The following is a 26215-nucleotide window of genomic DNA, read 5'->3' as shown; positions in this document are numbered from 1 at the left end:
AGTAAAAGGTACACCATCAATGGCAGCTGCGCGAATGCAGCGTTGGGCGCTCCTTCTGTCAGCACACACACCTTAGGGGGCACATCACGCCAATGCTGACGGTCTGTCACGTTTACCTCTGCCCCTTGCACAGAAAGAGAAACAGGGAGCAGTTGAGGTATTCTACGCATCTCAGCTGGACACATTACCAGTCAGTGTCGCCGAGATCAGATGTGACACTTTGTCTGATGTCACTTTGTCTCGTGTGCTGGAAATGGTAATAACTGGACGTTTTCCAGCAACAAAGGACACAGATCAAGAGCTGTCACCCTATCTGATGCGCAGACATAAACTCACAATACAGCAGGGATGCCTTATGTGGGGCGTGAGGGTGGTTGTGCCACCTAAGCTGCGCTCTCATGTCCTGAAAGAGCTCCACACTGCACATCCAGGGATGGTGAGGATGAAGAGCTTAGCTCGCAGCTATGTTTGGTGGCCTGGCATTGATTCTCAAATTGAGCTTCAAGCTAAAGCCTGCCACTCTTGTAAGCGTATGCAAAAAGAGCCTGGGTTAGCACCTTTACACCCTTGGCTGTGGCCTTCCTGTCCGTGGGAACGGATCCATGTGGATTTTGCGGGTCCATTTGAAAGTCACATGTACCTGGTGGTGGTAGATGCACATTCCAAGTGGCCTGAAGTGCATATTATGGATAGCACCACAGCTGGTAAAACCATACAAGTGCTACGGGGTCTCTTTAGTCGCCATGGCATTCCCCACGTCCTGGTGAGTGATAACGGACCGCAGTTCTGTTCTGAGGAATTCAGGGTGTTCCTGAAAGCTAATGGAGTCAAACACATCCGCTCCGCGCCATACCATCCTGTGTGATCCCAATAAAGAAGAAGTCAACTTGTAAACAAACGATTGTGTGTGCAGTCTGACTCGGCATAAGCTCTAATAGTGTATTCACACTACAGTGGAAATATAACATCAGGTATATCATTTATTGAAATAAATAGTTTGATTTGATCCTTTATTTCATTTACCAAAATATTATCTGACAACAAAACATTTATAAATCGCTATTTTGGTATATTAGCTCTATCTCCTATTGCTAATTGTAGCAATACTGGACTATGGTCAGATAAAACTTTTGCCTTATAGTCCCAACTTTGGGTCTGTGCAAGAAATCTATTATCTATTAAGAAAAAGTCGAGGGGAAAAAAGGGGAAAAAGGGGAAAAAGCTCTAAATCACTTTATATGACTTCATAAACTCCTGAATGACTTTCGCAGATTTTGATTTTGACCTAGATGCCAATCTTTGCTCAAGTTCAAGTTCTTTTAGTCGTGCATAGTTATACAAATATAACACACAGTGAAATCTAACCTGACACGCTCCCCGACTTGTGCAAAAAAAAAAAGGGGAGGGGGGAGGAACAGCATTATATATTATATACATTAGGTGAAGTAGCATTGTATGCAGCAAGCAGGGGAATTCTGTACATTAAGCGAATTAAATAAGAATAGACGATCTGAACATTTTACAAAATAGACAATATGAACATATTTAAAATTAAAGGAGTTTGAAATGCACATTGTGCTGGTGGGTTTAGAGTGTCTAGAATAGAGTCCTGTCTCAGTCACTTATGGATGATGTGAGAGGGCGTGTGTGTGTTTGTGTGTAGGAGATGGGGGGGGGGGGGGGGGGTTTAGGGCCCAGATGGCTTGGGGATAGAAGTTCCTCTTGAGTCTCTCTGTCCTTGCCTGGATAATGCGGAACCTTCTACCGGATTGCAGAAGTTCAAACAGTTTGTTGCCAGGATGGGACGGGTCCTTCAGTATCTGCGCTGCTCTAGTCTGGCATCTCCTGGTGTAAGGTGTCCTGAAGCGGGGGGAGAGCAATCCTGTAGCAACGTTCTGCTGTACGGATCACCCTCTGAAGAGCTTTTTTGGTCCTTGTGGCATGAATAAGGCACGGCGGGACCACGGAGCGACGTTCAGAGCAAACTTTATTTGATTCACGTCACACCACACCACCACCAACCCCTGAGTCCCCGTGTTTTAACACGGCGGGCGTGATTGCGGATGCCGTGCAGGTGCGTCCGCACGGCCCCGCAGACCACGCCCCACCACATACCCCCATCGCCCGATTGAGGCCGGGGAGCAATCTGGCCGAACCTACTCCCCCCCCGCGAACTGGGGCGAGACTCGGCCCCTACACATCGGCGCCCCAGCCCCTGACCAAGCGACGGGGAAGCGTCCGTTCTGGTGGCCGCCCGCGCATCCAGCGGCAACGGCGAAGCTGGTCCGGAGGTCGGCCGCGTAGCAAGCGGACACGGCCCCACAGGCATGGCCGTGAGCTCCTGCACACAGGCGGCTGGGCAGACGTCAGGCGCGCAGAATCGACTGGTGGCAGCGAGGCTGGACTAGCCAGCCCGCCGATCCCCGGCCTAGCGGGGCTGTCCCGCTCCTCTGCCTCCAACTCCGGCTGCACAGGCTGCCCTGGAGCAGGGACCTCCGTCTCCCCGCACAGCTGCTCCGCCACCACCTCCGCCACTCCCGTTTGGAGCGGCTCCGCGCACTGCGCCTCCGCCCCCAGCAGGCACAGCCCCTCGCCCACCTCTGGGTGGAGCGACTCCTCTGCCTCCGGCAGGTGTAGACCCTCGCCCGCCTCGTCCTCGGCCTCCGATTGGAGCGGCTCCTCCACCGCTCCCGGCAGGAGCAGCCCTTCACCCGGCTGCTCCTCCTCCTCCGGCAGGCTCGGACCCCCGCGTGGCTCGTCCACCACCTCCGGCTGCCGAGGTGACCCACACGGCTCCTCCACCGCTTCACTGTCCTCGGGACACACTTGTGGGGGTGGCGCCCAGGCCCAGAGCAGCGCTGCCAGCTCTGCCATCTTCCCCAGGTGGCGTTCGCTCTCCTTCCGCAGTTCTTCCTGTTGGCGACGCACCTCCGCCGCCTGCTTCCGCTGGGTGGCCGCTATTTCGGCCACCCTCTCGGCCAGCTCTTTCCTTTCCTGGCTCTGGTAGGTACCCGCCATGCCGCCTCCTGGGTTTCGGCACCAATGTGGCATGAATAAGGCACGGCGGGACCACGGAGCGACGTTCAGAGCCAACTTTATTTGATTCACGTCACACCACACCACCACCAACCCCTGAGTCCCCGTGTTTTAACACGGCGGGCGTGATTGCGGATGCCGTGCAGGTGCGTCCGCACGGCCCCGCAGACCACACCCCACCACAGTCCTTAACACAGCTGCTCCCAAACCAGGACGTGATGTTCTGTGTGAGGATGCTCTCCACAGCACCTGTATAGAAAGTCCTGAGGATCTCTGGAGATACCCTGAACTTCCTCAGTTGTCGTAGGTGGTACAGGCGCTGCCTAGCCTTTTTGGTCTGCACCTGAATGTGGGAAGACCATGTCAGGTCTGAGGAGATGTGGACACCGACGGATACTTGAAGGACTGCACCCTCTCCACTGGAGCGCCATTGATGATAATGGGCTTCTAGTCTCTGTGCTGACTCCTTCTGAAGTCCACCACCAGCTCCTTGGTCTTGCCAGCGTTTAGCTGGAGATGGTTATCATGGCACCATGATGCCAGATTCTTCACTAGAAAAATCTGGCATGCCATCACTAGTGTGTGAATGTGTGTGTGGATGGGTGGATGACTGAACGTGTAAAGCACTTTGGAGTCCTATGTAAAGCGCGATACAAATACAGGCCATTTACTATTTACTTCATCCATGTAGGCCGTCTCATCATTGTTGGAGATGGCACCCAACACCACTGTGTTGTCAGCAGTCTGAAGTGTAGAGGGAGTAGAGCAGTGGCGAGAGGACATCCCTGTGGTGCTCCTGTGTTGATGGTGATGCTGTTAGAGGCGCATCTACCCACCCTCACCTCCTGAGATCTGCCAGTGAGAAAGTCCAACACCCATGCACACAGACGGGTGTTGAGTCCTAGATCCATCAGCTTTGTGAACAGTCTGCTGGGCACTATTGTGTTAAATGCTGAAATGTAATCAACAAACAGCATTCTCACATAGTTACCGTGTTTCGTGTCCACGTGGCTGAGGGTGGTGTGCCGGACGTGAGCGATGGTGTCCTCTGTGGATCTGTTGGGTCAGTAGGCAAACTGGAGCAGATCTTTGGTGTCTGGGATGGAGGAGGAGAAGATGGCGGTGCACACAGACGTAGCGGCTCACTGCTCCTCATGTTCGGTGTTTTGTTTTTTACTTCTTCTACATGTATCTGTGTGGATGGGTGTATTTTTTATTATTATACATTGAGTAGAGTCCATCTACAGTCGTCAGGACCTTCTGAGTTTGGGATTACGCTGTGCAAGGAGCATTACGTCGGACTACCACCACTTTCACAGCATTCCGGAGGACATAATAAGAGCTCCAGGGTCTCCATGGTTGGTTCTTCCCAGCAGCAAGACAAAGAGGAAACGTAAAGAAAGGAGGCCAAAGCGCGGTTGCAGGGCGGGCCCACTAGCACGGCTAAAGAAACAGCCATTTAAGCTACCGCTTCCGAGGATTTTCCTCTCCAACGTCAGGTCCATTACCAACAAAATCGCCGAACTGAGATTACAAATTGCATTCAACGAGTGTGTAAGGGACAGCAGCATTATATATATAATATTAATCACAGAGACTTGGCTGCAGCCATCAATTCCGGACTCGGCTATCCGATTGTTAAGTGATGACGTGACGAATCCTACTTCCGGGCCTAAAGTAGTCTGCGTTTAATATGGCTTTTGTGTTGTTAACATGTTTAATGTTATGTACTTTCTTCTATTTAATCTCAAAAAGCTCCTAAAACAGTCAGTGATCACTGTTGACCTCCCTCGGCTTTTATTACCGCTAATCATTTAGCTCAGTTTTTAAAACCTTAGGATGTAACTACAGCCCAGCCCATGCAGCAGTATATGAATGACTAACCTCATATTGTGGATGGATTTTCTCAGTTGTTCTCCTGGCTGAAGTTTGGGCCTTTTACAGCATCCTGCCATGCGATTACATTTGTTCCTGACCACCAAGAACCCTCACGTTAACTTTTATCGAGTGGAAAAAAGTTAGCTTGTTTATATTATGCTAACATATCTGTGTCGCTAGCGGTCACGTAGCACATCATTATATACCCAGCTACCCAAACTTCAGTAACCCTACAAATGTCACTGCTGTTTAGTTTTCTGTCTTCATTTATGTTGGAAGTGATAACAGAGCTGTACGTTTTAATTTGTTTCCAAAACCCCGCAGTCAGGACATGCTATATTGTATTTAGATAGAAGCTAGCGAGCTAACTCCCTGCTAACTTCTAACTCCGTTAAATGTCATAAATTCCGTTTTCATGGATGCCTGGATGTTAAACTCAATTGTTACACCTGGTAGAGCAGAACGCTGATCATTTTATTAAAGATGAAAGACTTTAGACAGTTTTTCAACTCTCAGTAATTCCATAGTGATCGTTTGACATATGGACCTGCAGCGGAGTTTAGGTCCACACACGGCTAGTGACGTCAGACTGAACAACCGGATTGAGCTAGCAGGCCGCATGGTCCACCGTCATGACACTAACCCGATGCTAATGCTAACTCGGCCATGGAGGAGCTGCACAAGACAATAAGCAATCAGCAGAATTCCCATCCAAACGCAGTGCACATTATAGCTGGGGACTTCAACCATGTTGATTTAAGGTCAGTATTCCCCAGATTTGAACAGCATATTAAATGTGCAACGAGGGGGAAACACACACTGGATAAAGCCTACAGCAACATCCAAAAAGGCTACAGAGCAACCCCTCTACCACATCTAGATTTGTCAGACCACATGTCCGTGCTGCTGATCCCTGCATACAGTCCCATTAGGAGAAGAGCCCACCAGTCACAAAAACTGTGAAAACCTGGCCAGAAGGTGCATCACATCAGCTGCAGGACTGTTTTGAAAACACCGACTGGAGCGTGTTCGAACATCAGGACCTTGAAGAGCACACAACATCAGTGCTCTCATATATTAACTTCTGTCACTGTAGACAAACGTCTCTGGGTGTATTCCAACCAGAAACCCTGGATGACTAAAGAGGTCCAGGTCCTGCTGAGGCAACGTGACACCGCTTTTAGATCCGGTGATGGTATGCATTACACTGCAGCCAGATCTGAGTTGAAAAGAGGCATCAGAGAAGCCAAGGCAGCATACAAGAAAAGAATCGAAGACCACTACAGCAACAACTCACAACAGTTATGGCAGGGAGTTCAGCACTTAACCAACTACAAACCTTGCAATACCACGCTGACTGAGGGTAACGCGGTGCATAAGGAGGAGCTGAACCACATCTTCGCACGCGTTGAGGTGAAGGGACCAGAGGCGGCAGCAGCAAAAACATCGGACAGCAGCAGCAGCAGCCCAAGCCTCATGGTGCAGGAATATGAGGTGAGGCGCACACTGAGGGCAGTGAACCCCAGGAAGGCCGCCGGACCAGATGGGGTAACCGCAAGGGTCCTAAAAGAGTGTGCAGACCAGCTGGATGGGGTCTTCACTAAAATCTTCAACACTTCACTGTCCCAGTCCTGCATCCCGCCGTGCCTAAAGTAAGCCACAATTGTCCCACTGCCAACATTAGCAGCCTCAACGACTACCGACCAGTTGCTCTAACACCTGTTATAATGAATTGCTTCGAGAAACTGGTCCGACGTCAGATCATGTCCTGCCTGCCACCCACACTCGACCCGCTCCAGTTCGCATACAGAGCTAACAGATCAACTGAAGATGCCATTGCTCCACACCACCATCTCTCGCCGTTACGCCAGGCTGCTCTTTGTTGACTAATAGTTAAACTGCTGGAAATCGGACTTCCTTCTACCACCTGCCGCTGGATCAGAGACTTCCTCTCAGACTGTGTACAAAGAGTTAGAGTGGGGCCTCATCTTTCCTCAGCCGGCCCTCAGCCTTAACACCGGCTCTCCACAAGGCTGTGTACTGAGTCCCCTACTGTACACTCTGTACACACATGACTGTGTTAGTACCCACCCAGACAATGCAGTCATCAAGTTTGCAGATGATACCACCGTGGTGGGGCTCATCTCTAGGGGAGATGAGACGGTGTACAGAGCTGAAGTTCAGAAGCTGTCAGATTGGTGTGTAGATAACAACCTGGACCTCAATATCCCCAAAACAAAAGAACTGGTAGTTGACTTCAGAAGAAGGAAGTCTGAGCTGCAGCCTGTCAGCATCAACGGGGAGTGTGTGGAAAGGGTCTCCAGTTTCAAGTTTCTGGGTGTGCACCTAGACACAGACCTCCAATGGAGCTCTAACATCTCTGCGGTTTTAAAGAAGGCCCAACAGCTTATCCACTTTCTGAGAATCCTCAGAAAAATAGACCTGAAGAAGGAGCTGCTGACCATCTACCGCTGCTCCATTGAAAGTGTGCTGACATATTGCATTGGTGTGTGGTTCTCCAGCTGCATCACAGCACACAGAAAGGCACTCCAGAGGGTCATCAAAATGGCACCAGGTGTTTAAGCTGCTGCCGTCTGCTTCTTTGTTCTATGCCTCAGGTGAGCGGCCCGTCCTTTGTCGTTATTCATGCCGCGTAGTATGTCTGGCGGCCAGGACGGCTCGGGTTTAAAATATCCAAGATTAAATGTGCAACCTTGTCACCAATGTTTACAAGTGATCTGCTGTCGTAGACTTTGCTCGGCCAGGCCACGCCTCATTTTGGTTTTAAATTCAAAATGAATTTAAAATCTCCACCATATCAGGTAAAGAGGATATAAAAGATTATATAAAGCCTGCATCATCAACATTAGCGGCGTAAATATTTGCTAGTATAACCTGCTTATTATAAAGTTTCCCTGTAACTATGATATAACGTCCTCGAGGGTCCGATAACACTTTTGGCGCTGTAAAAGGGATCTCTTTTCTGATAATAATGGCTGCACCTCTATTCTTAGCTGTGAAGTTAGAGTGAAACACCTGCTTGATCCATCTGCCCCGCAACTTCTGGTGATTTCTCAAATGAGTTTCCTGCAAGTACCCTATATCTGTTCCCAGTTTTTAAGTTGTACTAGAATGTTACCCTGCTTACCAGCACCATTGAGCCCTTTACAATTCCATGAGACAAAATTTACTGGGTTTTTATACTTATCAATAACCATTACTTAACTTGTGGATAAAGATTTGCAACCCATGGGATTTTTTCTCTTTTCTTTTCTCTCCTCTCCCCGCCCTCCTCCCCTTTCATAAAAAATGGGCTCTTGTGCGTCGCTTGTGCGTCGGTGAACGTGTACCTGGAACCGTTTGCTGTGATCACCAGTTTGGCTGGACAATACAGGCTGTCAACTGATCACCACCTGGTGGTGAGTTGGATCAGGTGGCCGGGGAGGACGCTGGACAGACCTGGTGCACCTAAACGCGTAGTGAGGGTGTGCTGGGAACATCTAGCAGAGGCCCCAGTCCACGAGATCTTCAACGCACACCTCCGGCAGAGCTTCAACAGCATTCCGAGGGAGACTGGGGACATTGAGTCCGAATGGACCATGTTCAGCGTCTCCATTGCCGAAGCTGCTGCATTGAGCTGCGGCCGCAAGGTGGTTGGTGCCTGCCGTGGTGGTAATCCCCGAACCAAATGGTGGACACCAGAGGTGAAGGGAGCCACCAGGCTGAAGAAGGAGTCCTATTGGGCTTCGTTAGCCTGTGCGACTCCGGAGGCAGCCGACAGGTATCGACAGGCCAAGCGGAATGCGGCTCGGGCAGTGGCTGAAGCAAAAACTCGGGTGTGGGAGGAGTTCGGAGAGGCCATGGAAAAAGACTTTCGGACTGCCTCGAAGAGATTCTGGCAAACCGTCAGGCGTCTCAGGAGGGGAAAGCGGTGCTCTACCTGCACTGTGTATAGTGCTGGCGGAGCGCTGCTGACGTCGACTGAGAAAATTGTCAGGCGGTGGAAGGAATACTTTGAGGACCTCCTTAATCCCACTGACACGTCTTCCGAGGAGGAAGCAGAGTCTGGGGATGAGGGGAATGACCCACCAATTTCCGGGGGCGAGGTCACTGAGGCAGTTAAACAACTCCTTGGTGGCAGAGCCCCTGGTGTTGATGAGGTCCGCCCCGAGTTCCTGAAGGCTCTGGACGTTGTAGGGCTGTCCTGGTTCACACGCCTCTGCAATGTTGCGTGGAGATCAGGGGCAGTACCTATGGACTGGCAGACCGGGGTGGTGGTCCCCATCTTTAAGAAGGGGGACTGGAGGGTGTGTTCCAACTACAGGGGGATCACACTCCTCAGCCTCCCTGGGAAAGTCTATGCCAGGGTGCTGGAAAGGAGAGTTCTTCCGCTAGTCGAACCTCGGATACAGGAGGAACAATGCGGTTTTCGTCCTGGTCGCGGAACACTGGACCAGCTCTTTATCCTCTCGAGGATACTTGAGGGTGCATGGGAGTTTGCCCAACCAGTCTACATGTGTTTTGTGGACTTGGAGAAGGCATTCGACCGTGTCCCTCGGAGTGTCCTGTGGGAGGTGTTGCGGGAGTATGGGGTGTCTGGCCCATTGCTACGGGCCATTCGATCCCTATACAACCGTTGCAAGAGCTTAGTTCGCATCGCCGGCAATAAGTCAGACTTGTTCCCGGTGGGTGATGGGCTCCGCCAGGGCTGCCCTTTGTCTCCGGTTCTGTTCATAATTTTTATGGACAGGATTTCTAGGCGCAGCCAAGTGGCGGAGGGCTTTCGCTTTTGTGGCCTCAGAATCTCATCTCTGATTTTTGCGGATGATGTGGTTCTGTTGGCTTCATTCGGTGAGGGCCTCCAGCTCGCACTCGAACGGTTCGCAGCCGAGTGTGAAGCAGCGGGAATGAGGATCAGCACCTCCAAATCTGAGGCCATGGTTCTCAGCCGGAAAAGGGTGGAGTGCCCACTCCGGGTCGGGGATGAGTTCCTGCCCCAAGTGGAGGAGTTCAAGTATCTCGGGGTCTTGTTCGCGAGTGATGGGAGAAGGGAGCCGGAGATCGACAGACGGATTGGGGCTGCAGCTGCAGTAATGCAGACGCTGCACCGGTCCGTCGTGGTGAAGAGGGAGCTGAGTGTAAAAGCGAAGCTCTCAATTTACCGGTCGATCTACGTCCCTACCCTCACCTATGGCCACGAGCTGTGGGTAGTGACCGAAAGAATGAGATCGCGGATACAAGCGGCAGAAATGAGCTTCCTCCGAAGGGTGGCTGGCCTCTCCCTTAGAGATAGGGTGAGAAGTTCGGCCATCCGGGAGGGGCTCAGAGTAGAGCAGCTGCTGCTCCACATCGGAAGGAGCCAGCTGACAAGGATGCCCCCTAGGCGCCTCCTGGGTGAGGTGTTCCAGGCATGTCCCACCGGGAGGAGGCCCCGGGGCAGACCCAGGACACACTGGAGAGATTATATCTCTCGGCTGGCCTGGGCACGCCTTGGCATTCCCCCGGATAAGCTGGAGGAGGTGGCTGGGGAGAGGGAGGTCTGGGCCTCTTTGCTTAGGCTGCTGCCCCCGCGACCCGGCCTCGGATAAAGCGGATGAAGATGGATGGATGGAATACAGGCTGTATTGGATGCCGGCGCTACGGAGTTTCTGTTTTAGTGAGCTCGATCGATAACAATGGGGGAGTCAAAGTTCTTGTTAGGTTTATATTGTGGATTACCATTTATGCTTAGAAATATATACTCATATATGCTTAGAGTTTTATAATCGATTGCATATTGATAGGTTGTCTAATCCTTAGCAGTCTGCAAAGACTCTGTGTGCCTCTCAGAGCACTTTGGCATACACACACATCTTAAGGTCATGAGAGCGTCGTATCTTCTCTTACTGATTTATGGTATAGGAGGACACCTACTCTGTACCTGCTTAAGTATAAGTGCCTTTTGTTTAGGTGGACCGCTGGACTCCTGGTACCAGCTTTGGGCAGTCGTTCACAGGGTCACATCTTGACCCTACACACACACACACACACACACACACACACACACACACACACACACACACACACACACACACACACACGACAGACAGACAAGGTACTCTTTGTTCACATGTATGCCTATGTAAGATGTCATGTTAATAAACTTATGCAAATTCATGTAACCAAAATAAAGAGCAGTGCTACGAGGGAGCAGAGGAGAGCGACTAGGGTTCGAGCGGAAGGAGCGGTGCTCGTCACAGTTCTCTCCCTCGTGCACATCATGCCCTGCTCTAGTCCCTCAGTAGCCTGCCCTCTTGCACTTGCCCTCCACCACACGATCGAAAAACTTTGCCATGCGCCCTGTCTACAGACTCCTTGTGAATATAGGTACAACAACTGCTGTTTTGGCCCTGGCACGCCCCTGGTACTCCAGACAAAAAGCGTGAGTGAGTGATGCACCTTTCCAGGAGAGTCAAGGTGGCAGACACTGCCCTGCAAAAACCCACACTGTGTGATGTGCGAGGCGCACACAGATGGAGCTCCGTCAGGTGGGCCATTCACCGTGCTTCCGGCAGCTGAGAGAGGAGTACGATGGAGCGACTGCTCCTCAAGCCACGCTTCGCACCCCAGCCCGACTGACCAGCCCTTAGAGGCAATCCTTTTCCCAAAGTTATGCATCTGACTTGTTGACTTCCTGTTCTGCCTGGTTCTAACATGCCTGCTGTGGATATGGGTAAGGTATGGCATGAGACTTACACCTTCTCCCTTGGATTTTCAAGGGCCAGTAAAAGCTTACCGGACGTTGCCGAAACCGCGACGCTATCAGGGCACGGACCCTAAATATAAAAACCTGGAGATCTGGATTACCTTTGATTTCCTGCTTCTAATTTCTAATAAAACTGAGGTTATTGTACTTGGTCCTAAAAACCTTAGAAACAATGTTGTTGTAAAGATTCTTATTCTATTTACCCTTTTCCTCAATCTCCCTCACCTCACCAGACTTACCTTGTTTCCTATTTTACTTTCTCATCACTGATTGGCTCAGGAGTTTGTTCCTTAATTGAACTTACATGGCACACATTATATAAGGACTGCACTCAGCGTCAGCTCACTATTTTCACTGCCACATTGGGTGGCAGCTGAGGTGAGTTTGATTTGTTCTTCTGAGTTTAAACCTTTATTCTGAAGTTAGTGACTTACAGTCCAACCTTGTTTTCTCTTTCAGATTTTAGCAATGTGTGCCTTCCTTTAAGTTATCACTTAAGTTATCAAATAAGATAAGAGATAAGATAAGAGATAAGATAAGATAAGATAAGATAAAACTTTATTAATCCCTCGGGTGGGTTCCTCTGGGAAATTCAGTTTCCAAAAGCACAGCACCGACAGAAGTTACAGAGTTACAGAATATTATATACACACACACACACACACACACACACACACACACACACACACACACACACACACACACACACACACACACACACACACACATAAATACAGAGACAAGTATAAATAAAATATACGATAAATAGAATAAATAGGAATAAAAATAAAAATACAAGTGAATTGCACATTTCAAGTATTGAGGTCTATTGCACCATTGACTATTAACAAAAGTATTGCACAAAAGGTATTGCACAGTGAAGTGAAGAGGCACTACAGCTTAGTTGTTCCCCCCTCCTTTGTCCTCCTGTTTCCCCTCCCTCCTCCAGAGAGGAGTTAAACAGTTTGATGGCGTGTGGGACAAAGGAGTTTTTAAGTCTGTTAGTTCTTGTCTTGGGGAGAAGCAACCTGTCACTGAACAGACTCTTCTGGTTGTTAATGGCCATGTGCAGAGGATGCCCAGCATTGTCCATAATGTCCAGCAGTTATTTTAGTGTCCTTTTCTCTGCCACTGTCACCAGAGTGTCCAGCTTCATGCCGACCACAGAGCTAGCCTTCCTGATCAGTTTCTCCAGCCTGGATGAGTCCTTCTTTGCTGTGCTGCTCCCCCAGCACACCACAGCATAGAAAAGTACTCAAGCAACCACTGACTGGTAAAACATCCTCAGAGATAAACCGAGATACTGTACAGTAACGCCACTGTTTTGCACATGTCTCACTCTGTATATTTTATTTTATATATTTTATTTATTGTTTACTCTATTTAATTTGTAAAATATGTGTACACACACACACACACACACACACACACACACACACACACACACACACACACACACACACACACACACGTAGAAAAATATTTAGTATACACATCCAGAAATGCATATACTATTATATATTGTACATATATTTATTAGTTTCAGATGTAGCCATTCTTGTATTTTGCTTGTTTACATTATTGTATTTTGCACAACTCTGTTGCTTGTGAAGCTCGCACACAAGAATTTCACTCACATGTGCTGTACCAATGTATCTGCACATGTGATGTGACAATAAAAGTGATTTGATTTGATTTGATTTGATTTGAGATAGACCACAACTAATTGATGGTTGTTTCTTTGCATTGAACCTCCTAATTAACATTGCGGTAAAAAAGATATTTTTAAGATTAGGCTTAAAGCTTTCCTTTTTGATAAAGCATATAGTTAGGGCTGGATCACATGAACTCTCCCTTATGCTTAGGCTTCCCATTGTGCACTGAATATTCTTCACTTACTTTTTTCATTCACTATGTGTTCATACACAACCATAATCATTAGTTATTGTTAATCTTTTTCTCTCTTCCACACATCACCCCCAACTGCTCATGGCAGATGGCTTTTCCTCCCTGAGCCTGACTTAGGGTCCATCTAGCTGTAATGCAATCCTGAGAGGTTGCGCTCACCACACATCACAGAGCTATGTGATGTGTGTTGTTAGGGCTGGGAAGAAACAAGTATAGATGACAAAAACCCATGAAGGCACAGAAAAATGTGAAATCTATAGACAAAGGCACTGACACTATCTTCACAACCATTTTTTTTCCAACAATGTCTTTATTTATTTTGAACATAGCAATGTACACATCTATGAAGCGTAACAAAATAAGTAGCTGAACTTACATAAACTACAAGATAGACATACTGCCTTTATACATATACACCATATAGGAAAGGATGAGAAAAAAACAGCAACGACAAAACAACAAAAACAACACACAAAAGCAAAACAAACAAACAAGGACAAAAAAAGGGAAAACGGGGGAACAACTGTGTGCATCTCCCACAAATTATGCACCCTCACAGGTATATGTCAAATGTAAATTAGAAAGTAGTTGTTCAATGTCAAGCAATAAACATATTCCCAAGTGGACTGCAGAGGGCCACCTATGAATCGTCCCCAAAAATTTCCACCAAGTGGGGCAAGTTTTTATTAGCAAGGAAGTTTTTGAAGGGGCCCCAGATGCTATCAAAGCATTGCTGCTTACCCCTGATTGCGTAGGTGATCTTTTCTAAGGGCAGGGTAGATGTTAACTCTGAAATCCATTTACTTCTTCTCAGTCTATCCACCTCTTTCCAAGTAATGGCAATCACTCTCTTAGCCATCAGCAGCCCTATGTCTAAAAATAAGCGATGTTTCCTTGTTGTATTACAGTTAGATGGATTGATGCCCAGCAAAAAACGTTTGGTTCTAAATGCAGTTTTATTTCTAAAATTTCTTCAGTGCATTGTTTCACTTCTTCCCAGAATTTCCTAATTTCAGCACACTGCCACAAACAATGGAGAAGTGTTCCCTTTTCCTCGTCACATTTTATACAAACATCCGGGATGGTACTGTAGAAAGCATTAAGTTTGACTGGAGTCATTAACCAGTTGTACTGCAAGAGATTTAAATAAGTGTTCACTGTTTGTGATTGTGCCCTGGCGCAAGCCCTCTCCCACTCTTCAAGGGAGTAAGTCTTCTCTCCAGGATTCAAGCTTCTTTACGGACGTTTTTGTAGAGGCGGCCACCAGTTTATTATAGATTTTAGAAATCAAGCCCCTTCCCTGGCAATCTTTCACCATCATTTTTTCAAGGGTTGATAGGCCAGGAATGGACAAGGACTGGTTTTGCTGTGTTCTAATAAAGTCTCTCAGCTGTAAATAGCTAAAGAACTGGCTGCAGGCTATGTCATGCTTGAAAACCATTTCATCAAAGGACAGTAAGTGTTTATTATCTGGGTTGTAAAGATTTACTATTTTTTGTAACCCCCTTTCGGCCCATATTTTAAATCCCCCTTCACCCTGTCCTGGGGGGAAATGATCATTCCCCCATATCGGGCTGAATACTGAGAGTGAATTAACTTCATTGAGGTGAGTCTTAACTTGATGTCGTAAGGCAGATACAATAGAGATAGGCACAACCTGGGGCGTCTGTTCTTCCATAAAAACTTGATGAAGAGTGTCCTCAGTTGAGAAAATAAATTGCTTGGTGGTGGCAGAGGCAAGTTTTGAAATAAGTACAGCAGTTCAGGGAGTATATTCATTTTGAGAATATTTAATTTCCCCATTAATGACATTGGTAGAGCAGTCCATCTATCCAGAGATTTTGAGACATCTTGCATAACTGAATTATAGTTAATTTCTATGATATCCTTAAGCAAAGGAAGAATTTGGATGCCCAAATAGGTAAAGCTATTAACAACCTAAATTGAGTAACAACAGAGGTTGGGTTTTCTCTATCTAATTGGTTTATTAACATAATGGATGTTTTAGACATATTGATCTTGTAACCAGAAATTCCTTAAACTCCTTAATCAATTCTAGCAGAGCCAACCAAAACCAAGGGGCACAAGAGTCCAAAACCAGTCCAAAAACACAAGAAAACAGTCCACGAACACAGGAAAACAGATCAAAAACAAAACCAAACTAGAGCTCAACAAGAGTCCAAGAAAAGTTCAGGGGGTTGACCCGGGGGTCAACAACACAAGGACCAAGACAGTTCTGGGGGCCGGCCGGGCACACAGCAACGGCGGCGGCGCAGGCAAAACCAATCAGGACGCCGACCACTCGGAAGGCAGTGGCGGCCACTAAGCAGGTCCGGAGGTCGGCCGCAATGCCAGCGGCGGCGATGAACTCTTTCCGGAGGCTGTCCCCGAAGGCTATGATGCCAACTTAGAGGCCTGGAAAACGGCCGGCAGAGGCGAAGCGGAACAGGTCGAGCTGGCTCTGACGGCGGTGTGGCAACCGCAGGACCAGACGAGGCAGGACCAGATGAAGGCACGGAGGCATGACCAGACGAGGCAGGACCAGACGAAGGCACGGAGGCTGGACCAGGCGTGGATGAAGGCACAGAGGCTGGACCAGGCGGCAGCGGGACGGCTGCGGAACCTGACGGCAGCGGGACGGCTGCGGAACCAGACAGTGGTGATACTGCAGGAGGTGATGTGGACGCAGGCAACGGTGTAGAAGTCACAGGGGATGATTCAGCAGGTGGTGGCTGAACAAACTTCCCCGGAACGTCAGCAGATGTGAGGATGTGCTTGCTGGGTCCTCCAGGACCCCCAGCAGACGAGGCGTGATGCTGGATGGGCTCCTCGGACCCACCAGCTGACTTGGCTTGAAGCTGGACGGGCGACTCGGGACCTTCAGCAGACGACATTTGAGGCTGGACGGGCGGCTCGGGCCCTCCAGCAGACGTGCCTTGAAGCTGGACGGGCGGCTCGGGCCCTCCAGCAGACGTGGCTTGAAGCTGGACGGGCGACTCGGGCCCTCCAGCAGACGTGGCATGAGGCCGGACGGGCTCCTCGGAACCTCCAGCTAACAAGACTTGAGGCCGGCTGGGTTCTCCCGAACCCCCAGCCGACGAGACCTGAGGCTGGACGGGCTCCTCAGGCCCTCCAGCCGATGAGGCAGGACGCTGGCTGGGTTCACTTGAACCCCCAGCTAATGTGGCTTGAGACTGGACGGGCTCCTCGGGCCCTCCAGTGGAGACAGACACTGAAGCAGCAGGTACGGAGACCTCTGGCAGTGTGGACACTGGCTGGGGCTGAGCAGCACAGTGGCTTGACTCAGGCAGCAACAGTGGGATGCAGTCCTCGGAGGGCTGTAAGTGTTCCCCAATACACTCAGCAGAGGACAGAGGCGGACGGGTGAATTCACTTGAACTCTCAGGGGTGCTGAGAGCCGAGACCGTTCTGGTGAGTTCTCCTGGTGAGCTGCTGGTGCTGGCGTCTTGACCTCTAGGGGTCCAGAGTTGGCTGGTGACTGACACCCAGCCTCTGGGGAGGCCCTAGAGGGAGCAACTGTCTCTGAGATGGCCAGCTTAAGAGAACCAGCAGATATTGTGTTGAAGTGTGTTTCCTGCTTTGAATGAGAAGGTGAGGATGGTGGCTGGGCAAATGAGTGGGCAGACAGCTGAACTGGTGGCAACAGAGCTATAGGCAGCGAAGTGGCTACAGACTGACCTACCAGTAGCGGAGACTGTTGTAGTGGAGGTGTAATAAATTGTGGAGTGTCTGACTGAACTGAGGGCAGCTGGGCTGCTGACTGAACTGAGGGCAGCTGGGCTGCTGACTGGGGTGAAAGTGAGGATGGGACAATACGGCCAGAAAAAACAGTTTCAGAAAGGTTTATTGCTTTCCCTGAAGGGACTGACGGAGACAAGAAAGCTTCCCTGACACTTAAATTCCCTATGTTCGTAGTGCTAGGCTCAGCTACTCCGGGCATGGGAACAACAGCGTGAACATAGTCATTAACACGAAAAGTCGGCTCAACAAAGGCAGTCTTAGGAGCAATGGTCATGGGTGAGACAGAGAAATCCTTATTATTTTTAGAGGAGACACAAAAAATAGCTCCAGAAGAAATAGACCTAGTATCTGGGTCAGAAGGAACAGAAAGAGTGTCTGTTTCACCCACCACAGCCGGCTGTTTTGACATCCTGAAGTCCGGCTGTGGGGTGCCGCGCCGGTGCCGCGAACGTCGCTTCCTCCTTGGAGTCGGCTCCGACGGGCCGGGTACGCAGTTCGGACGGCACGTGCTCCACTGAAACGAGCGGGCGAGCGGTAGCGGCGGGGGGGGGGGGGGGGTGAAGGTGGAGTTTGTGGAGAATGAAGTTTTGTACCAGAGGGTGCAGTGAGACCAATAGCCAGGGATAATCGGAAATAAGCTGTTGTAGCCTGGCTTCCAGAAGGTAGAGAAATGCTTCTCCCTCATGCTCTAGCCACAGGTTGATTAATTTTGAAGCAGAGTTCGTTATGAGGTCCCGAAGCTCCGTGGGTGGAGTGAATGCCGCTGGATCCATATCTGGCTGGTCCGTACTGTCACGGCGAGTGAGATGAGCCGTGTGGAAAATAAAGGAGGATCCAAACGCAGGCACTTGTAAAGGTGTGATGGTGGTTTATTAAACACAAAATAAAAATGGACAAAAGGCGAACCGAACAAGGACTAAACTAGACTGGGAACAAACTGACTACAGAACACGAACCTGAACCTGAACATGAATGAAAGCGAGCAGAAACACCTGGCGGTGTTTCCACACAGATGAAGCAGGGTGGAATACACAGACGGACCAGCAACTACAATGACAGAGGACACGACTTAAATACACACAGAGAAACACAGGGGAATTACACACAGGTGGTGGACACAGCTGGGAATAATCAACAAGACGAGACACAGGTAAAACTGAACACACTCACATGAGACGCAGACCTTCCCAATAAAACAGGAAAAGAGAACACTGCACCAAGACGCAGACCTGACACTGAGACAGACAGACAGAATGACACATGGAACCTGAACTAAACTAAACGTGAGATACAACCGAGAACAAATCCTTAAACATGAATAAACAGAAACATAGAATTCTAATAATAATACTCATAACGCCCAAAACCACAACAAACATTCAAAAATAAACTAATCAATCAAAACTCAAAATACTGGGTCGAAACTGACCCAGAACCGTGACACCGGGATAGATTTGTTAAAATTTTTAAGAAAAATAATTAAATCATCAGCATACAAGGCTAAGCGATATTCTGTCTGTCCTATTGTTATACCAGAAATAATATCATACTATCATCTCGCTGCAATAGCCAAAGGCTCAATTGCCATAATATATGATCAATCAATCAATCAATCAATCAATAATGAACAACGGTGGGGACAAAGGGTCCCCTTGTCTACACCCTCGATTTATTTTTATGGTTTTTGAGATATTATTGTTAGTCAGGATCTGTGCATATGATTCCTTATAAAGTAATCTTACCCAATAACAAAAATCCTCTCCCAGACCAAAGCGCGCCAGAGTCTCAAACAAATAAAGGCCATTCCACTCTGTCGAATGCCTTTTCAGTGTCAAGTGACAGTAAAGCAGTGTCAAGAGCCCCCCTTTTGGTCATAAAGAATGTTCAGAATCCTTCGGACATTGTGGAATCCTTGTCTGCCCCTAATGAATCCGTTCTGATCCCTCCCAATTATTTTAGGTAGTATTTCTTCGATTCTCTTGGCTAAGATTTTACAAAGTATTTTTAAATCTGCATTAAGCAGACTGATGGGTCTCCAGTTTTCACATTTATTGTGTGGTTTACCAGCCTTTGGGAGCAGACTAACTAGTGCTCCTTTCAAGGACTGTGGTAAGGTGCCCTTTTGAAAGGATTCTGTTAACATTTCTAAAATTGGAAGTCAACAGTTTATATTTAAACTTTTTATAAATTTCAATTGGGAGGCCATCGTGTCCGGGGTTTTTCCCCAATTCAATACTATCGATTGCAGCAGATAATTCCTCGACAGTGATATCTTTCTCCAAAATAGCCCTAAGGTCTTCTGGTATATTGGGTATATTTATCTTATCTAAAAACTTTTTTAGTTCTGAGTGGTCATTAGATATTTCTGAACTGTAAAGATCTTCATAATATTTCCTGAAGGCTCCTGCCGGATCCACAATAATTTCTCCTAGCTCATTTTTGCAGTGAGATAATAGCCCTTTCACTCTGGAGCTGCTTGAGACGTCATGCAAGAACCTTCCCAGGTTTTTCACCCTGATTGTAGAAGAACTGTTTAAGTTGCAGCAGACTGGCCACAGCTTTTGAGGCAGAGAGTTCATTCCATTAGGCCCAAAGCAGCAATACATTTTGCTGTATTTCAGGGGACCTTGTGTGATAGTATTCATTGTCTAATTCCTTTATGTTTGTCTCTAACTTTTTTGCCTTTTGGATTGGATTGGATCTAATTATTTGGCCCCTAATAAAAGCCTTAAAAGCCTCCCATCTTATGCTTGCAAAAGTTTCTGTTTTATTCATTTCAAAATAGAGGCTAATTTGTTCATCCAAAAGCAAGACAAAACCAGGGTCCGCCAACCATTTTTGTTTGCAACGCCAAATCCTAGCATCTTTCACAAGTCCTGATATACCAATGAATTGGGAGCATGATCTGAGATTAGAATAGCCTCATTGGAGCATTCCTTGATTTTAGTCCCAACTCTGCAGATATCAAAAATAAGTAAATTCTTGAATAGGACTTGTGTGCACCAGAATAACATGAGAACTTTAGAAAGTCCGGATTTTCTTCCCTCCAGATAGCTATTAAGTTCAATTCCTTCATAAAGCGCTGTATAGTGTGGGATTATAATATTATTTTATGCCATGTTAGACCCTTAATTAAAGATTGTGAATTATTATGTAATTTTAGTTTGCATTATTCTCCTGAATTAGAAGAAGGTGATAACTATTGCATTTGTTAAACTGATTTGCATTACATTAGACTGCTGATTGATTGTGAATGAATGATATTGTTTTATGATGCATTATACTGCTGAGTTATAAGAAATACTGTTCGCAGAAAGTCATCGCCTTATTTGTCTGATTAGAAGAGAACAGAACATACTGGAGTTTTCTGCCCCATCTCAGCAGGAGCAGATAAACAGGGAGCCAAGGTCGTAGCTTAGGCACTGTGTGAGAGAAAGAATGTGAATGCTTAGGCTTTTATGATTAGGTGGGGGCCACTAGAGGCTATAAGAGTTTGATCAATGCTCCACCATTTTGAGATCTGATGCTGTCTGCGTACGGTGTCCATCTCCCACGTGTGTGATCATTAAAATCATCGTTTGACTCAACCCGGCCGGACCTGGAGTGGTATGGATTTATGCACCCCTCTCGCTTGAGAGTTAAACGATGCAGACCAGATCTTGCCTCTCCACCTCCTCTTAATTTTCAAGTCCTCATTATGCATCAGATGTGTTTCCTGAAGAAACACAATGTTAGACTGCAAAAATTTTATTCTGTTCATGACTTGTTTAACTTTCTTCAGATTTCGTAACCCTCTGCTGCCCCACGTCATGGCCGACGTGACACCGGCATAACCCTAAGTTTATTTGTCGAAATAGGGGTGATTCACTTACTCCAGTGCCCAGCAGTCTCGTCTCTGTCAGTGCTCCCTAGGGCAGCTGTGGCTACAGTGTAGCTTGCCATCACCAGTGTGTGAATGTGTGTGTGAATGGGTGAATGACTGAATGTAGTGTAAAGCGCTTTGGGGTCCTTAAGGACTAAGTAAAGCGCTATACAAATACAGGCTATTTATCATTTACCATACAACAGTAATCAAATGATAAATGGTGACAATAGTGTTTTCATTATAGAACCTTTCTAGTCTTAGTCCTCATAACAGACGCAAATGATACAGGTCTCTGATCTATGAACTTTAACCACTTTCATTACACACAAACTCTCTCACACACAATGATGGATGGTTTGCCGATAATTTGTTTATCAACAGCAGTGAATACACCAGGGGCACTGCCACAGAGGATACTCAGAAATTATGTAAAGCACTCCAAACACTGAATGGAACATGTTTGGTATTATTTTATGTTGAGAACAATTATAGTTCTGTGTACTAACTGATAGATATTTATACCTGTATTGCTCTGATATTCTCCATCAGTTGGTCAGTTCTGGAAGCTCCCAACAGGACAGAATTTACCCTTTCATTTCTAAGGCACCAGGCTGTGGGGGTTTACAGCACAGAGAGAAAATGTTAATGTCAATGATATCAAATCAAGTTAAATACAATGTTTTCTAGAAAACTGCATTGTATTTTCACAGGACAAATGTGTTTTGTATTATGTTTATTATATTTTTTCTTTTACTTCTACAGTCATTTGCAGAGAATATAACATACAACAATATTTAATGTAGGGAAGCCAGTGTATTATTATACATATAGTAATGTTATTTATTTACCAATAGCCAGTTGGGGAAGAGTGCAGTCTATTCTTTCAGCAACTGCCTGCAACTCCTTTAGCTTCACCTGCTGGCGGTGCCCCTCCTCGTTTAGGATCTTGTCTTTTAGCCATTGATAACCCTGTTACAGATAGTTAAACAGACTGTAAGAAAATCTGATTGTTAACTAGTTTACCGAAATTACAAAGAGAAGAATAAGCTAAAAATAAAAAACTAAGCACTGCCATTCTCTTAGAGATTTCACCCAAGAAGTCCTCTTGGGATGAGATGAATCACTCTGATTCATTGGCAGCTGTAGAGTTGTGGCTTTTTAAATCTGTGACCAGAGTAAATCAGCTCACTCTCTGCCTGCTGGCCACATGTGTCCATTGATGGTCCCAGGACAGCCGTGGTCCTACATCACCATTGATTTCATTACTGGCTCTATCAGTGGGTAATAACTCTATACTAACATCTATAGACAGTTCTCCAAGGCTATGCACTCTGTTACCTTCCACAACTCCCTTAAGCTTCAGAAATGGCTCAGTTCCTCAGGAACCATGTTTTTTGGCTCTATTACCAGACATTGTCTCGGAGTGTGGACCTCAGTTCACCTCTCGAGTTTGGGATGTCACAAAACAGCTGTGTGCAGGCAGAATAGGACCTAAATGCAGACTTCACGGAGGCGAAAATGTAAACTTAAAAAGCAGCTTTATTGCTGACAGTGAAAACTTTAGAAAAACTACACTGGGAAAATATAAATTAAACACATGGAGAGACACATAGGGAAACACACAGCCATGTATGAGGAGATTACGACACGTGACTGAGGGATACGCTGACATAAATACACAGAGGGATACAGGGCAAAGAAGAATCAGCTGGAAGGCACGGCAGGCACAAAATACACAGATGAGACAGGGAAGGGCAAGCTGATGGGAGACTATCAAAGTAAAACAAGAAGTACATAGAGGCACAGACTGGAGAGAGAGAAGGAACTGGGGAACATAGATAAACATAACAGAATAAAACACGACGGGAAAAATGGCACAAGAACTCATACCACAATATTAACACAGACACACGGAGGGAGACACAGGGGGTAAAGACACAAGGGGAAATCTAACAACTAAACCTAATCAAAACAACCCAGGTAATATGGAATGATCCTTAGAAACAACAAACTAGACTTAACAAAGTACAAAAATGACAAAAAAAACACAATAAACTCAAACCACTGGATCACCCAGGACTGTGACAGCCAAAGTTAGAATCTCTTCTGGATTTCACAGACATAAAAATGGCAGAGAGGTCTAACCAGGAGCAGGAGGCTGCTCTTCGTTGCATGGTCCAATCTCAGTCAACCTGAAGCTTGCATTTGGCTTGAGCTGAGTACACCCACAACTCCTTGACCTCCTCTGCTGCCAGTTTGTCCCCATTTGAAGTCTTATTGGGGTATTAACCATGCCTGTTCCCCATTCAGGAAAATGAACTGTCGGTCTCCTCAGTTCAATACCACCTTCATCGCCAGTGTCAGATATGGTGAATGGCCAAGGTGTCTCTCCTCAAGAGGCCGGACGAAAACAAGAGATGGGAAGATCGTCACTGGACCCTGACCCCTAATTGCGCTCTGGGTCAGAAAGTTTAGCTGTCTTAGAAAAATACTCAATTACAAACTAAATTGGAAAACCTATAATGGCCCTTTTGTAATAGAAATTTAAAAAACAGAAAAATTACAACCTTACAACCTTGCTTGTGTCCAGGATACACCTCCCAGCTTAACACTCCTAGACAATTGAATTTTATGATTTACTTTTATCTTATATATACACTCAACAAAAATATTAACGCATCACCTTTGTTACTGCTCCCATTCCCCATGGGATGGACGTAGAGACCTAAAATTCATTCCAGATACACAATATAACCATCCCTCCCAAACAGTGGTCACAAATCAGTCCAAATGTGTGGTAGTGGGCACATCTGCTATATTGAGATAATCCATCCCACCTCACAGGTGTGCCACATCAGGATGCTGATCTGACATCATGAGTAGTGCACAGGTGTACCTCAGACTGCCCACAACAAAAGGCCACCCTGGAATGTGCAGTTTTTTGCGCTATTGGGGGTCTGGGGACCCAGAACCGGTCAGTATCTGGTGTGACCACCATTTGCCTCATGCAGTGCAACACATCGTCGCATGGAGTCTATCAGATTGTCAATTGTGGCCTGTGGAATGTTGGTCCACTCCACTTCAATGGCTGTGCAAGGTTGTTGGATATTCGTGGGAACTGGTACACGCTGTCGTATACGCCGGTCAAGCACATCCCGAACATGCTCAATGGGTGACATGTCCGGTGAGTATTCTGGCCATGCAAGAACTGGGACATTCTCAGCTGCCATCTGCCCTGAACAATGTGAACCATGATTCATCCGTGAAGCGCACACCTCTCCAACGTGCCAGACGCCATCGAATGTGAGCATTTGCCCACACAAGTCTGTTACGGCGACGAGCTGGAGTCAGGTCAAGACCCCGATGAGGACGACGGGCATGCAGTTGAGCGTCCCTGAGACGGTTTCTGACAGTTTGTGCAGAAATTGTTTGGTTGTGCAAACCAATTGTTCCAGCAGCTGTCTGGGTGGCTGGTCTCAGACGATCTTGGAGGTGAACCTGCTGGATGTGGAGGTCCTGGGCTGGTGTGGTTACACGAGGTCTGCGGTTGTGAGGCCGGTTGGATGTGCTGCCATATTCTCTGAAACGCCTGTGGAGACGGCTTATGGTTGAGAAATGAACATTCAATGCACGGGCGACAGATCTGGTTGACATTCATGCTGTCAGCATGCCAATTGCACGCTCCCTCATTGCTTGTGGCATCTGTGGCATTTTGCTGTGAGACAAAACTGCACATTCCAGGGTGGCCTTTTGTTGTGGGCAGTCTGAGGTACACCTGTGCACTACTCATGATGTCAGATCAGCATCCTGATGTGGCACACCTGTGAGGTGGGATGGATTATCTCAATATAGCAGATGTGCCCACTACCACACATTTGGACTGATTTGTGACCACTGTTTGGGAGGGATGGTTATATTGTGTATCTGGAATGAATTTTAGGTCTCTACGTCCATCCCATGGGGAATGGGAGCAGTAACAAAGGTGTTGCGTTTATATTTTTGTTGAGTGTATATATATATATTAGGGGTGCAACAATACACAAAATTCACGGTTCGATTCGGTTCGATACTTTGGTGTCACGGTTCGATATTTTTTCGATACAAAAACAAATGTTCATGCCTTTTTAATTTATCATTTATTAAAATTAGAAATATATATTTTAACTCAAAAGTACAGTTTTTAAATTTAATGTTGCTGAAACAACAAAATAAAAATAAATCTATCTAATCGAGAAATCACTTATCTTTGGAAAAGAGAATTTATTACAGAGAAATGGCTCTTTCCAAAATAAAAGCTATACTATACGCTTCTTCTGAGGTATACTCTCAGCAGCATATTAAACGTATCAGGTAAGGAGAATCATGTGCTAACGGCTGTCTAAATGACTCGGGTAAAGTGTGTAGCATGCGTGCTTGTTGTTTTTGTCTGCTTCCACTTGTCTTTGCACTAGGATGATGTCGGCATAAATGTGCAGTCATATTTGTTGTGTTCCCACCAGTGTTGTCAGCGTTAATCTCGTTAAAATGACATTAACGCCATAACGCAGCAAATCTCCGTTAACAAGTTACCGCGGATTGCCCCGTGCTTGGGGCTGGATGGCGTCAACACGTTAACAAGCTAACTGCGCTATTGCACTAGTTCCCAAAAATTGAGCATTGCGTGGCACATCCAACATACTGTTTTACTTTTGTCCATGGCACACTTACCATCAGGGTCTCGCTTCACATGAAAACCAAGATAGTTCCAAACGCCAGATCTGAATGAGGGTGGGGGAGGTTCAATTTTGGGTAGCACTGAGGTAGTTGCCATGTTGCAACGAGCTTAGCTTCTGTCTTGCTAGTTTGCGCTGCGCTCAGTGGATCTGCATTCGACAGTACAGCCTAGGCAGAGTAGTCGAACGCAGATCGTAATGAACCGAAAGCACTGTATCGAACGGTTCAATATCGATATGAGTATCGTTGCACCCCTAATATATATGTAACTTTGCATCCCACTGTTTATATATATATATATATATATA

At 46.9% G+C, this 26215-nt stretch overlaps 1 protein-coding gene across 2 annotated transcripts in view; it reads right to left on the bottom strand.

The window, feature by feature from the left end:
- LOC113013133 (voltage-gated potassium channel subunit beta-2-like) overlaps window positions 1-26215 on the bottom strand; it is a 250829-nt gene that overhangs the window by 17846 nt on the left and 206768 nt on the right. For both annotated transcript variants that reach the window (XM_026153785.1, XM_026153786.1), the window contains 2 exons: window positions 22043-22163; window positions 21717-21805 (listed from right to left, as the gene is read on the bottom strand). In XM_026153785.1, the coding sequence (XP_026009570.1) occupies window positions 21717-21805; window positions 22043-22163 (210 nt within the window). The remainder of the gene's footprint in view (window positions 1-21716; window positions 21806-22042; window positions 22164-26215) is intronic.

Source organism: Astatotilapia calliptera, chromosome 20 (assembly GCF_900246225.1).
Source record: "Astatotilapia calliptera chromosome 20, fAstCal1.2, whole genome shotgun sequence".
NCBI lineage: Eukaryota > Metazoa > Chordata > Actinopteri > Cichliformes > Cichlidae > Astatotilapia > Astatotilapia calliptera.
The sequence above is the reverse complement of the archived record's forward strand: the minus strand, read 5'-3'. Positions and strand labels throughout refer to the sequence as shown.